General features: G+C 65.1%; 1 protein-coding gene and 1 long non-coding RNA gene across 2 annotated transcripts; both read right to left on the reverse strand.

Annotated features, from left to right (window-relative positions):
* Nucleotides 1-816: 816 nt before the first annotated feature.
* Nucleotides 817-2,204, reverse strand: LOC122233598. The gene is made up of 3 exons (XR_006211230.1): nt 1,981-2,204; nt 1,347-1,525; nt 817-1,105 (listed from the first exon to the last, which is right to left on the reverse strand). It is a non-coding gene; the product is annotated as an uncharacterized LOC122233598 (long non-coding RNA).
* Nucleotides 2,205-4,377: 2,173 nt separating this feature from the next.
* CBX4 (chromobox 4) lies at nt 4,378-10,025 on the reverse strand. The gene is made up of 5 exons (XM_042966754.1): nt 9,871-10,025; nt 9,681-9,724; nt 8,459-8,524; nt 6,155-6,221; nt 4,378-5,888 (listed from the first exon to the last, which is right to left on the reverse strand). The coding sequence occupies exons 1-5, from the start codon at nt 9,937-9,939 to the stop codon at nt 4,473-4,475; spliced, it is 1,662 nt and encodes a 553-aa protein (XP_042822688.1). The 5' UTR covers nt 9,940-10,025; the 3' UTR covers nt 4,378-4,472.
* Nucleotides 10,026-14,331: the final 4,306 nt, after the last annotated feature.

The raw sequence follows: 14,331 nt of genomic DNA on the forward strand, positions 1-14,331 counted from the left end.
TCAAGGCTCTCTCCTGACCCAGTTCGTCCTCAAAGCACATCTTTGAAGGGGACAAGGAAACTGAAGGGTGGGGGGGACTGCAGCTGGATCTGTCCTGCCGCTTCTTGTATGTTCTAGGAGTTTGCTGTTTGGGGTGGGCTGGAGGGAGGAAGAGACTCTATCCAGGGGCCCGGGGTGGACCAGCTCTGGCCTTTCTTCACTCTTTTGTCCAGTTGTGTCACATGTGGGCCCCACGCCCACCTTAAATCACAGGTGACAGTGGGGGCCCCACCGTGACACGGCACACATTCCATGCCTCGCCAACATATTCCGTGTCCTTACGACCGGGGTGCTGCCAGAACCCGAGTTGCTCAGCTCTGTACCTTCTCTCTCCTGTAGGACTGAGCCGTCCCTGTGGGCAGGGACTGACCACGTTGGCTAGTTAGGATCCAAATAGGGCTTCCAGATAAAATCCAAGATGTCCAGTGAAACCTGAATTCCTATAAACGATGCATTGTCTTTTCGTGTATTTCATGAAACACACTAAAAAAGTATGCACTGTCCATGGGGCGCCTGGGGGGCTCAGTCGGTTGAGCCTCCGACTTTGGCTCAGGTCACGATCTCTCAGTTCGTGGGTTCGAGCCCCGCGTCTGGCTCTGTGCTGACAGCTCAGAGCCTGGAGCCTGCTTCAGATTCTGTCTCTCTTTCTCTCTCTCTCTGCCCCTCCCCTGCTCACACACACACACACACACACACACTCTCTCTCTCTCAAAAATAAAGAAACATTAAAAAAAGAAGTATGCATTCTCCTATGAAATTCAAATTCAGTGAGGCATCCTAGGTTTTTACGTGCTTAATCTGGCAACCCTCGCTCCAGGGCACCCCAGGCAGATCCAAGGACAGGGCGATCACTTCAAGGTTGAACTCCTGACAACGAATGGGGGTGGGGGCAACATCCAGGGAGAGTCCGAGCTGCAGTCTGGGACCTGGCTGGTGACGGAGGGACCAGCTTCGGAGGGGTGAATGGACACATGAGAGTCCTTCTCTTGGTGGTGAGTCAGCTCTGGCTCTCTGTGCTCAAGGCTCAGTCTCCTCAGAAAGGTTCATCTGGAGAAGCTTGGGTTTCCTAGTGTGTAAGATTAAGGTCCCAGCTTCCTGCTTGCTTTCTCTCTCCTGAACTGGGACTCAGAGAGAGGGTTTCTGACCCTTTGCTTGTGAAGGACTGGGCGCCCTCAGACATCTAGGCCTCAAGTTAGGAAGAAGCGGTCCTCGCCCAGAGGACCGGGGGCTAATGGCTTCCCCCCCCAACCCCCACCCCAGTGCCAGGGCTCCTGACTCTCTCTGAGTGTTCCCGACCTTCGACGCACCTGTGTCCAAGAGGCCTGGAGGGCAAGTGGCCGCAGGGTACGTCCCTGCAGGACGGCTGAGCAGGCAACTTGGCTCTAGAATCATCCCGGAACCACGTGGTGGCCATGCACCCGACAAGCTGGTCTGCCCTCAGAACCTCGGGTTCTCACCCCACAAGGAACCGCAAGCCCTACGGGGTCTGAACGGAGCAAGACACTCATGGGGTGCCTCGTACGTCTGAGGAGCTCGGCACAAGACAGGGTCCTGGGGCCAGCACGGGTGCTGGACACTCTTGGGTCTGGCACCATGATGGGCATCCCTGAGCCCCTCCTGACCCACCCCTTGGCCTCTGTTCCACTGTCAGCCCTCTGACGGCAGGCTCCAGGCTCTGCCTAGGACCGCCCTCCTCAAGGACCCATCCCAGAGGTTCTGCCACCTTCCACGGCTTCAGGCCACATGCAGGCCACACTTTCCCCCCCAGGATGGTGGCGGACCACTGTTTTCCTTCCCTGCCATCATCTATGTCCCCTCCCCCCTCCCCCAGGCAGGCGCAGCCGGGCAGAGGCCACCCACTGGGTGGGAGGGGCACCCCCAGGGTCTAAGGCTCACTCCCCGTCACCAAGGGTGCAGACCTCAACAAGGCGCTCCCCTTACCACTCCTGATTTTTTAGTTTTCCTCCGCCAGAAGCACAGGGAGACGAAATCCCTGCCTGGCGAACGTCTTTGTGCACCAGCCAGTGAACGGCAGGCCCAATTCTAGTGCTGAACAGGCAGTTTGCCAGGAGCAGTCAAGATCACCCCTCCCTCCGCTCCCAGGGTGGCAAAGGGCATTCATTACATGGAGGGGGGAGGGGCAGTGTTTAACTCACTCTAAAGGGGGCTGGGGTGCTGGGGGTAGTGGGAGGGACAACTCACAAAAGCCAGGGCTAGAAACTCCCAACGGTTTTTTTTTTTTTTTTAGAACTTCCCTTCCCTCTCTCCCCTCCCCCCTCCCCTCCCCCACCTCCAGCCGCTGGTGGCCTGCAGCCAACACTGGCCACACTGTCCGCATTCAGGCCTCCCGCCCTCCTGGCCGCCGTCTATCTCTTCCCCTGGCCTTCCCAGCACTGCGCTCTCTCGCCACCGCCCCCTCCTCATTCTGAACCACGTTGACCTCTTCCGCCCTGGCGCCCCGCACAGGCTCTGGCCCTCAGTCCCCGGCGGGCAGGCGAGGGGCTTTGGAGGCGGGGAGCAGCCCGGCACCCACCAGGGCCCCAGTCCCGCGGCCCCTGGCCCTGCTCGGCCACCCACCCCAGCCCGGAGGAAGATCGCTGCGTCTGCAGAAAGCTGGCCACGGCCGGCCTCTGCATTCCCCGAGTCGCGGCTTCTGGCGGTGGGGGGAGACGACCCGGTGTTCAGCCCACTCCCCTCGGGCCCCTCTGGTCCCTTAACCCCTTCCTGCCCCGCGACGCCAAGGGCCCCAGCCTCGCCACCCAAAGCGGGACGGATGAAGTGGGGTCCCGCATTTCCCTCGCTCACTGAGGAAACAGGGGTGGGCAGGCCTTGCTCGCCAGGCCTCCCCCCTCCCCCTCTCCCTCCCCCACGCAGGAAGCCCCCCGCCCCTGCCCTGGCCGCGCTCGCTGCGCCTCCAGTCGGAGCCTCTGGCCTGGTGGTTTCCGGGGAGAGCCTGGCAGAGAAAGCCTCGGCGGCTTCCTCGGTGGGGCGGGGCCAGCGATGCCAGCCGGCGACGCTACACAGGGTGGGAGGGTCCCCTCCCCGCTGAACCTGTCGTACCGGGCCAGCGTCATTAAAAACACCCCTGCCCCACCGGGGCCAGCACCCGGGCGTGTTGCGCACCGGGTGGGTGGGGGGCAAAGATCAGCAGGTGCCGGGCGGGTGCGGCGTGTAGCTCCGGGGGCGGAGGGGGTTGGGATGAGGGAGCCGGCCCCACCCACTCTTCCGCGCCGCCCGTGCCCCCCCCCCGCACCCATTCCCCCCCCACCCCCAAGCAGATCCTCGGGTCCTCCCGCACGGTGGGTACCGCGGGCCTGGAAACCCTGGGGGCGGGGGCGACGCTGACACCCCCTCCCCCCGCAGGAATTCCCCTCTCCGTTTGGAGCGCCTCTCGACTTCCGGGGAGCAGGGTCACTCCTCTGCCCGCGAAACCAGGCCACTTTGCTTTTGCAAAGATTTAGCGCAGGGCTCGGTAGGTTTCCTCCCGAGACTAAGGTGTAGGAGGGGTGGGGAGAGGGGTCCGGCCGCCTCCCGAACCTCCAAAGGTTCCCCTCTGCGCTAATCTCCAACAGCGAAATGCACCTTCAACATCTCCATTTAATATTTACATTCAAGCAGGTAATAATTGGAAGCTTATAGTTTAGACATTTCTAGTAGCAGCAGTTTCTAGAGAGCTCGTTTAGCCTTTAAACAAACTTTTTTTTTTTTTTTTTTTTTTTTTTTTTGCACATAGAAACAACACATCCATGTGTACGGTATTAAAAAATATATACCGAGGTCCCTGGCATCGCAGTTCCAGGAAGGGGAGGGAATGAAATCAACCGAAATACTGAATGAACAGGAAGAAAGGTCAACAGAAAATAGTTTGTCTGATATAGAATATAACAGGATCTAGAGGAAACTCCATAAATCTAGGTTTTTATATTTCCATATATAAATACCTACAAATAAATATATATATATCAGCCCGAAGGGGATGGTCGGGCCTTTTGAGCTCAAACAATACATTTCAATAAGAACACCACGTACAAACGGGAGTAAAGTCTGCACTTGACAAGTTAGCACGGTTAAAATATAATACTATAACTCTGAGACCGAGGCGCGTGGCTGCCCTGTCAGTCCCGGAGATCCACGGGGGGAGGGGAGGTCCAGCGCGGGGATGGGGCAGGTGGAGGGGGGCGGCGAGAGACCCGCAGGCACCGCGTGCAAGGGGCCAGTGCCGGGCCGGGGGCGGGCCCCAGCCAGGAGCCGACGACGACGACGACGACGACGACGGCGGGACGACGGGACGCGGATTCTGCGGCTCCGGGCGTCCTCACTTCGGGGGGCAGGCCCGGATCTCCCGCAGCTGGCGAGAGAGGAGGAGTCCGCCCCTAGGCACCAGGTGCTAAGCCACCCGCGGGGATGGCGCTTCCCCTTCCGAAGCCCTCTGGCTACACCGTCACGTACTCCTTGAACGTGACGGTGAGGCAGTTCGCGGTGACGTCGGTGATAATTATATTCCCAAAGAAGGGCTTGAACTCGCTCAGCGGCTCCTCGGGCTCGTCCTGGGCCTCGGCTGGAGGCTTCTCGGCCGCCGTCACCGGCGCGGCGGCCGCCACCGCCGACGCCGTCGCGGGCGCCTCGGGCTTCACTTGGAGGGCGCTTGGGGGCTCTCCGGCCTCGCCGCGCGTCTTGACGCAGCGCAAGTCTATGGGCTCGTCCAGATCCGAGTCCAGCAGGATGACCTCGGGCTGCGGGAGGGCGGCGGTGGGGGGCACGTCGGTGGGGTGCTCGGCGGCCGGGCTGCCCCCCAGGCAGGTGGGGGTGCTGATGCTGCGCGCCGTGAGGCGCTTTTTGCAGGGCTCGCGCTCGCCGTGGGTCTCGGAGAGGCAGCGCTTGCGCGCGTGGGAGAGATTGAGGCCGACCGAGTGGTGGTGGTGGTGATGGTGGTGGTGGTGGTGGTGGTGGTGGGAGGGCGGGTGGGAGCTCCGGGCCGGGTCCCAGGCCAGCAGGTCGGGCTTGGTGGTGAGCTGTAGCGGCTGCTCGCCGAAGGCCTCCTTGGTGGGGGAGAGCTTGCGGGAGCCGGCGTCCTGGGGCTGCGGGTCGCCGGCCCCCGGCGCCTCCTCCTCCCTCCTCTTGGATGGTGCTTCCGCCTTCTTCTCGTCGGTCCCCGCTGCCTTTTTGAAAGTCCTGTCGGCCGGAGGGTGGCGCTCCTCGGCGGCCCGCTTCTTGTGGCTGGGGGAGCGCGCCTCGCCCTCGGCCGCCTCGCCGGACTTGATCTTCACCGCCTGCATGCCGTTCTCCATGTATTTGCTCATCACGATCACGATGCGTCCATTCTTGTTCTTGTTCTTGACGATCTTCATCTTGCCCCCAATCCCGTTGCCCGTCACCGCCTCTTTGGGGGCCGGCGTCATCCCGTTGGGGGGGCCCTTCTCGGAGCCCTTGCCTGGGGCCCCGGCCGCACCGGCCAAGGGCTTCACGGCTCCCAGGTAGCCCTTGGCCCCCGCGCCGTGGGCCCACTTGTCCGGCGGGTGGCTCTTGGCGCCCAGGTCCGGGCAAGTGGGGCTGGGCGCCTCCTTGTGGCCGCCCTGGTACTGCAGGTCGTACATCTTGGGGTCCGGCTGGTAGGGGTGGTGCTTCTTGCTGTTGAGCTGGTAGTAATACTTGCCGCTCTTGCCGGGCGGGGGGGGCTTGCCGGTTCGCTCCTTGCTGTGGGGCTGGTACTGGTGGTGCTTCTTGCTGTTGAGCTCGTACTGGTGGCCCTGGCCCTTGCCCTGAGCGCCCAGCTCCAGCTTGGAGCGGTTGTCTGCGGAGGAGTCCTGGAGTCCAGTCAGCACGTTGGAGCGACGGGCAAAGGTAGGTACCTGGGGGAACGAGGCGGGGATGGGAGGGGGAGGTGAGCAGAGGGCCGAGGCCAGGCCCAGAGCATGCCTCCGGCGTCAGGAGTGTCCCAGCCCCCACCGGGTCAGCAGCTATGTTCCAGGGGCAGTGTGGTGAAGGTCAAGTAGAAAGGAAGTGCACTTGCGTGCTCTGGAGGAACTCTCCCTGCCCTCTGGGCCTGGAGGCAGCTCAGGTGTCAAGGTCAAGGGGAAGACCAGTGGACAGCCCTAGGACCAGCGAGTATATTCACCTGCACCACCAGCGGTTTGGGCTTCGGCCCTCTCTTCCGATATCCCATCAGCTGCTCCTGCCGTTCCCTGGGGGGAGGGAACAGAGGGCAGCGCTATTAGCCTCGGGGTCACCTCCCTTCTTGCTGTGTCCAACCTGAGGCGACCCCCGCTCCCCCCACGCCCCCTTCCCCGAGCAGCCAGGCCAGCAAGACCCGGCGGGATCCAGAGCTCAGGGCAGAAGGTCGCCTGTGCCGCCAGCTGGGGCGCCTCGGTCGGGTCCCAGGGCCCCACTCTGTGCCCACACCGACCCTCATCTGACCAAGGGGTCCTCCAGGAAGGGCTCCCCCACGCCCGATAGCCGCACCTGAACTGGCGCCCCCCTCCTCCGCCCGCGCGGCCTGGCCTCTAGGTCGGGGAGGCGGCAGCTGGGCGCCCACCGCTTTGGGCCTGTGGCCCTGCACCAAGTGAGGTGGGCGCGGGGGTCCAGGGGGGTGCAAACGAGTCCAACGAGGTGTGCGCCCGAAGTGTCCCACCCCGTCGGAGGCACGGATGCTAATGACCTCATTAAGATTCAGATAGCGAGTGCCGCCGGCAGAAGGGAGGACTCGTTTTCTTAAAGGCCAGGCACTAAACAGGGGGAGGGGCTGCGCCCTTGTTTACACGGCGGCAAATGAGCCAATTAGGGGCTGGGGGCGGGGGCCGGCAGCCGAGGCCACGGCCTGGCCAGGTTCGCAGCCACCTGGTGAACCGGCTCCGGGTCGGCCTGGGCGGAGCGGCGGGGCGGGGCCGGGGCGGGGCGCAGAAGCACCTCCTCCTCGCCGAAGCCGGGCTCCCGGCTGCCTCGGTTTCCCAATAATTAATAGAGCCCACCAGAGGTGGCACTGGTCAATACAACTGCCAGGCTTCCGCCTGCGGCCTGGCAGAGGGGGACCCGAGGCTGGGGGTGGGGGGCAGATCGTCCCAGCGCCGCCCCCAGCCTTCCACGGGAGAAAGGGGTGCCTCCCCAGCGTTTGCTAAAGTTGCAACCCCTTCCCGGGTCATAAACGCGCTCTCCAGCGACCCCAGGCACCCTCCTGCCCGTGGGCTAACCCAGGGGAGTTCAGCCATGCCTAGGGGCCGGGGCCGGGGCCTGACTCCAAAGTTGCGTGGCATTGCAACAGCCTGCGTTTTAATTCTTCGGGGACCCATTATGCAACATGGCATCAGCCGCTGACATGGTTACAGGGTGGTGAACTCCCAGGTGGAACCGGGGCAGGATCCCTTCTCGGCGCCCCCCTGCGTCGCGGGAGAGCAACTTCCCCGCCGGCGGCTCTCTCCCAGGGTCTAGAGTTTACAGTTTTAGCGCCAAACGCACCACAGGAAATAATGCAAAATAAAAGGGGGAGGGGGGGGATGGAAGGCAGCGGGGTGGCCGGGCTCCTGGACTCCGGCCGCTCCTCCCCTTCTCGCCCGCCCTCCCCCCCCTCCGTCCTCCCCGAAACAGAGAACCACAGCCACCGGCGGTGAATCCAGCCGCAGCAGCTGTAGCGTGACAAGCATCTGTGCGCACCAGGATGAGCCCCTCGTCAGAAGCCACCCCTCCGCCACCAGGCAGCTCCCATCCCACACACCCTTTGGGCCGAGCTCCCCCTGTGCAGAGGCTGGGGACGGACACCCACCAAGTGGCCCAGTGGGGTGTGTGTGTGTGTGTGTGTGTGTGTGTGTGTGTGAAGGGCACCCAGCACCAGACAGAATCCACCCCCTGCAGATCCCAAGCTCCCAGGGGGTCGAAGGTTGTGTGTGTGTGTGTGGGGGGGGTGGTTAAGGCCTTGTCAACTTTTCTCCAGCCCCCAACAGGTTAAGCTCAGTTCCGTGACGTCCGGCGGTTTCACAACGCCAGCTCCCTCGGCGCTGCCCCGCGAGGGGCTACTGCCAAGCGGCCAGTGGCTACAGGAAAGCAACACCTAGGCTCTGGGGGTGGGGCTCCAGGGTTGCGACGAGAGGGGGGCCCCGCGGGGAGCCAGGAGCAGCCTCCAGGTCTCCGGGCAGCGGCAGGGCCACCCGCGCGCACCCTTCTCGAAGTTCTCCCAAAACACAAGCCTCGCCTTCTCCGGGCCCCGCCCCGCCCCCACCCCGGGCTGCCGCAACCGCCAAGGACGTTGGTTAGCAGAGCCGAGGCCGCAGCCCTGCCTGTGCAGGCCCGTCGGGGAAGGGGGCTCCCGCCTCCCCCCCCCCCCCCCCCCCCGCCCCGGCCCGCTCCCTCTTTGCCATTGCCGCGTGGCCCCCTTTCCCACTCTCCCATATACGGTCACGGCTGCGGGCGGCGGCGGCTGGGGGACGCTCACCTGTTCTGGAAGGCGATCAGCAGCCGGGGATCCAGGATGTTCTCCTCCGGCTCCCACGTGTTATATCTTGCAAGGGAAAAGGGAGGGGGACACGGCGTAAAAAAAACCGAGCCAGCCTTGCAGCCTCCAGGTGGGGAATGACATAAGACCCCACTCTGTCTCCATGAACCGAAAGCTATTCAGCTGTGGATGTGGGGGGTGGAGGGTAGATTTCTGCAGGTCTGACACGGTCCCCGACAACCCCCCTCAAGTCAAAATAAACACACAAGGGCAGGAAGAAAGGGGAGGGGTAAGAAAAATGAAACTAGCAGTTTATTTTGCAGTTGTCAAGAATTTTAAGCATGTTACTGCGACATGTTCCAAAGCCACTTTGCTCACCAGGAACCCTGCGTGCAAAGCAGCCGAAAAGCAAAGTCGCAGTCCCCCCCTCCTCTCCCCAACCCCGAGTCTCCGCGAGGGCTTCAGCTGTTCTCCATTTGACCCCTAATCCGATCACCGTCAGCCAAGCGGCCCCCCCCAACACCCCCCTCGCAGCTCTGGAGCCCGGTGTCACGGGCAAGCACCCCCAAATACTCAGCAATATAAAAATATGCCTCTGTGTGTGTGTGTGTGCGTGTGTGTGTGTGTGTGTGTGTGTGTGCGCGTGTGCCTGCGCGTCTGTCTCCATCCGGTGCCTTCGCATTTCAAATTAAAAAAAAAAAAAAAAATCCCCACCAAAAGCGCCGCAGTGACAGTTCCCAACATTTTCTGCCTTTTTTCTTCCTCTCCCCGCACCACTAGGAGGGAAGAGGCACACAATTGCATTTTCGTCGCTTTTTAATTTTTTTTTTTTTTTTGGTTTTGCAATATGGAGCCGTTCGGTGGAGGGAAAGGGGAAAGGAGCCATTTTCTGCTGCACATCAGTCAGTGCCTGCGCCCTCCCTCCCTCCGCCGGCCTCCCCGGCTCGGCCCCGCGTCTCTCCAGCTCCTCCGGCTCCTTTTAGTGCATAAATTAGTGATGGCATTTCCCGGAGAGCGGAGCACAACACAGGGCGCCGGGCTCGGGCTCGGCGGCTCGGCTTCCCCAGTGCCTGCCACCGACTTCCCCACCCCCTCCTCCCTCCACCCCACCTCCACCCCGCCTCCCGTCCGCTCCCCCCACCACCCCACCAGCTCGGCGGTCCGGAGCCCGGGAGCCCCGCGCCTCGGCACCCCGCGCCCCCGCCCCTCCGCCGCTACTTACTTGGGGGACCAGCCTCTCCATTTCACCAGATACTCCACTCTGCCCTGAGGGGGGAAGAGACAGCACTCCATCAGCTTCCGCGGGATCCCCGGCCCCGGCCCGCAGCCTCCCCACCCCCTCCCCGCCTCCTCGCGGGCCGCTCCGGCCGCCGCTCCCTCGCCGCCTCGCCGCCGCCCCCGCGCCGCCCTACCTTGCGGATCCGCTTCTTCTCGATGCTCTCCACCGCGAAGACGTGCTCGCCAACAGCTGGCAGCTCCATGGCCGAGCCGGAGCGCGCCGGGGCGCGGGCGGCCGGCGCGGCTGCAGACGCTGCTGGCTCCTGCCGGCGCCCCGCTGCCGCCCCGGGCCGAGGCGCCCCCGCCGCCCGCGCCGCCCGCGCCGCCGCCGCCGCCGCCGCCGCCGCTCTCCCTGCACAACCCGGCCGCCCGCCGCTGCCCGCGCCCGCCCCGACTCCCGGCTCGCGCTCGCTCAGACAACTGAGCCCGGGCCGCGGCTGCACAAGAACTCATGCAAATCCGGACGTCAGCGGGCGGGGCCTCGCCGGGCCCAGCTCGGCGTCAGGGGGCGGGCCGCGGCCGGGATTGGCGCAGCCGGGCCTACCGGAGGCCCCGGGCCTGGGCGGCGGGGGGAGAAGGAAGGACGCGGGAGGGGGCCGGAGGAGGAGGGCGCCGGGGAGGTGCAGGGGGAGGGATCGGCGGGCCCGGGAGAGGGAGGGAGCGGGACCCGGCGGGAGAGGTGTGTCGGGCCGAGGGCGCAGGGGGGTGGGTGGGGGGGTGGTGGAGAGCTTGACAGGGCCGGGAGGGCTCGGCGGCGACCCCTCGCCCGCAGCTCGGCGCCTGGGCCTGCCCCTCCGCCTCTTTCTCGGTGTGCGCCGCCCAGGGACCCCTGCTGGGGGCCACGGAAGCATCCACTGCCGTTTCCAGTTGCACAGAATTGCGTCATGTGCAGACACGCGGGGAGCCGCCGGCAGGGGGCGGAATAGGGGCAGGGGCAGCTCGCGGCCCCCCGCCCTGCGTGCCCCGCCCCGCGAGGCTCCCGGCATCTAGGAAGGCGAGGCACGGGAGAGAAAAGGGCAGGGAGAAGAGGGAGGACGGGGTTCACAGGATCGCCAGGGAGACCGGGAAGAAGAGACGAGGAAGAAGAGGACGGGAGCGGCCAGTCTGGGGCCCTAGCGCTCCGGAACCTTACCAAGAAGGGGGCTCGGAGTCCCGATCGATCGCACCCCAGATCCTGACAGGCTCCCAATTTACCCTCGGCACTCTCCTCGGTGGGGCAGGGGTTGGAAGCCTAGTTTCCAGCAAAGACTCCTCCCCACCCCCGCCCCCACCCCCGAGGCCGAGCAGGACGAGAGGGGGAGACCACAGAGGGGGCGCAGGGGATGTCCACATCTGGGCGGGGGACCGAGGGGACTTGGTGGGGTCCCGGGAAAGGCATCGAAGGAGAGAGTGGGGAGGGCGGAGAAGAGGTTCAGGCGGGGCCGGGGGCAGATCGAGGCCGCACAAAGGGGAGCTGAATGCAATGGCCAAGGAGCCAAGCGTTCGGCAGGACTTTGCGTCCCTGGTCCCCGACAGCCGAGCCGAGCCGAGGCCCTCCTGACGCAGGCTGAGAAGACGCTGAGTGTGAAGTTTAGCACCTCCGGCGGCGAGACGGCGCGTTCGGCGTGCCGCTCCAGCGTCCGGCTGGGGGAGCTGCTGCGCTCCACGCGGCCTCCCGAGGGCGCCGCCCGCGGGGCTGCGAGCTCGGTGGGGTCGCCGCGAGGGGTGAGGGGACTTGGGGAGGGCGCAGGAGCCGCGGGGCGCGCTTGCCCTGGGGTGTGTCCGGGCCCCCTGCTCCAGGCCCCTGAAGGACCGGGAGCAGGAAGCTTGCGCAATCCCTTGGCTGAGCGTCCTTGGAGAAAGAAAATGAGCAAAAGCCGAGCGAGAGTGGAATGAGCGAGGGGGGCGGGCAAAGAGCCATCCGGGTCTCCGCTCCCGCCCTGACACACGTCCCGGAATGCTGGGTGGGGACTGCGCGGGGGGCTCGGGAGAGCCGGGGAGGGCCGAGGGACTGAAGCGAACCCCCCAAGCCTGCTCGGGGCTCGCCTTCTCCCAGGAATCCAGGAGAAGCCTGGAGACAGTCTGGTCTTTAAGAACGCACTCGCCGACTCCACTATCCCACCACCACCTCGCAGCTCCTGCGGCGGTGGCCTTTCCTGGTGCGTTGTCGGCCGCTGCCCAAGACGACCAGCGTGGCTCCTCCCTTCGAGTGGTTCTGGGAGTGTGTGTGTGTGGGGGGGGGGGTCTTCTGGCGGCGTGAGAGAGGGGCTCGGTCCGCAGTGACTGCTCTCTGACAAGCTCGAGGCACAAACCCAAGATTCCTCGAGGAGCGTGGGGGTGGGGGCGCGCGGCTGGGGCTAAGTGGGGCCGACGCCTGCCTAGAGTCCACGGGTCGCGGGGTGGGTGGGGGGGGGGGCGGCTCTCCGGGTTTATAGAAGCTGGGGTAGGCGGAGTTTGGGGGCAGGGGGGACACAGGGAAAACGTTTTCCTCCTGTGTTTCGGGCGTTTTTTTCTGACACTCTTGGCCAGGGCGAGGAGCTCTCGGGTGAACAACTTAACTGCGGAAGGGGAAGGGTCCCCGAGGCTGGCGCGGGGAACGCTGTCAGCGCGACAGTCACTCTCACACGTAGAGCCAGCCGCCAAGCCATAGGCGCTTTCAGTGCGTGGGGAGGTCCGCAGCGACCCTGTCCTGGGTAACCCCATCGTCCGGGTAGGGGCCGAGCTTCCCGACACTCCGCCTGCCCCCTCACTAGAAAATCCCCTGGAAAATCTGTCTCCAGTGGGTGTTTCCGCGGCATCCTGGTCTCACTGCTGCAGCCTCTGCGCCGCCAGGGGCGTCGGACTCTGCCCTTAGCATCCCGCTCGCTCTGCCCCCGCACCTCCCGGGCGCCTGCTCTGGACCCGGACCTCCGGGGCCACGCGGCGGCAGCCGGTGCCCCGACGGCGACTTTGCGCAGGAGCCGGGCTGGGCCTGCGGCCGAGCTGGGGAGGAAGGGTGGCTCTCGCCGGCCACTACAGCGGATCTTTTCTATAGCTGTCTGTGTGGCGGTGTGAGCAGCCGCCAGGCTCCCCAGACGGCGGGAGGGGAGGCCCCCAAGCTCCTCAGAAGCCCGGGGAGTCCCCGGCCGCCCCCACTCCTGGCCTTTCTGCGCCAAGTGTCCGAATTACACAAACGCGGGCTGAAAGCGGCGACTCGCTCCTTCGCGCGGTTATTTTGTCCTCGAGGAGGGTGGGCGGATATGGAGAGAGGCCAACTCCCAGAGCCCCGGCCTCACCTCCGGCTGGCCTGGCCCTGGACCACCCCTCACCTGCCTGCGTGTGTGGGGAGGAGCTCAGATCGCAGAAACATCAATGGGCTGCGGGGAGGAGGCATAGACAAAATCTGGCAGGGGGGAGGAGGGAGCGCCCCGGAGGCTTCCCTGATGCGCCCCGCCAGCCCCTCCTGGGAAACCTCCCAATGCCCCCCCCCCATTCCACCCCGTCTGGGCCCCTCTGAGGGAACCGAAGGCGAGTGGAGCTCAAACTCGGGATTCCCAGAGCCTTCGGCTGGGGCCCCTGCCTCCGATCCGGGATATCCCGAGCCCCTCGGGGAACCCCGGAGAAGGGTCACGGGTCCGCGCATTTGACGCTGCCCCCTTCCAGCCAGGGACGCATTGCGCCCCTGGGTTCCGCCGAGGGCCAGAAACCTTCCGGGTGCCACCTCAGGCTGGGGCCCCCAGGGGCCCCCAGGGGCCCCAAGTGAGGAGCGATGCGGTCTCGCTGAGCCACAGCCTCACTCATGGAGGGGAGAGGGCCGAAAGAGCAGACCCTGGAGAAGCCGGAGACTCTAATGGCCCTGGGCCAGAGGGTGGTGAGACTCGGGGTCCCTGAAGGGTCCCGAGCCACACCGACCCAGGGAAACAAATGACTTCGTAAATCTTCTCCCTGAATGGACGCTCTCTGCACCGAGAGGCCCCTCCCGCCCACGGAGCCCAGGTCTGAGTTCTGCCGGGAAGGGGCCGCCTGTGGCTTCCCCGGCCAGTCCTAGACTAGGAAAGCTCCCCAGCTGGTGTGGCTTTCTAGGTCCCTGGAGGTGGGTTGCAAACAGCCAAGGGAGAATTTACTAGCACAACGGCTGCAAAATCTACCCAGGCTTTAACAAGAGCTCATTTCTCCCCTCTGTTCTTAGTTGGTGGAACTTGTCTCTGACTTCAGCGCTGGCGTTCGTAATTTTGCATTTAGAGCGGTGACTGACCTGGTGGGGCTGTGCCTGGGGGGTAGGAGGGGAAGAGCCGGGAGGCGGTGTGGGAGCCCTGCACTCCGCCTCCCCGCACCCTCTCGCAGGGATGGCTTTGTTCCCAAGGGCGCCCCTCCGCCCTCCGTGTCCTCGTCCCCGCGTGTGTGCTCTTTGTCACACCGCCCGCGAAAGGTCGGCTTTCTTTTGGGTGGCGAAACCCCGGATGCCCCCGCGTCCCTCCGCAGCGGGTCGCTCGGGGCTGAAGCTGGGGCGCCCGGTGGGAGGGCCGGGCAGGGTGCGCGGGCGGGGCAACGGGCCCGGCGCGCCGCGAGGTCGTGGCCCCTTGGCAGGTCCCGGGCATTCCCGGGGGCCACACCCGCGCCCGCGGGGCCTCGCCTCC

Source organism: Panthera tigris, chromosome E1, assembly GCF_018350195.1.
Source record: "Panthera tigris isolate Pti1 chromosome E1, P.tigris_Pti1_mat1.1, whole genome shotgun sequence".
Taxonomy (NCBI): domain Eukaryota; kingdom Metazoa; phylum Chordata; class Mammalia; order Carnivora; family Felidae; genus Panthera; species Panthera tigris.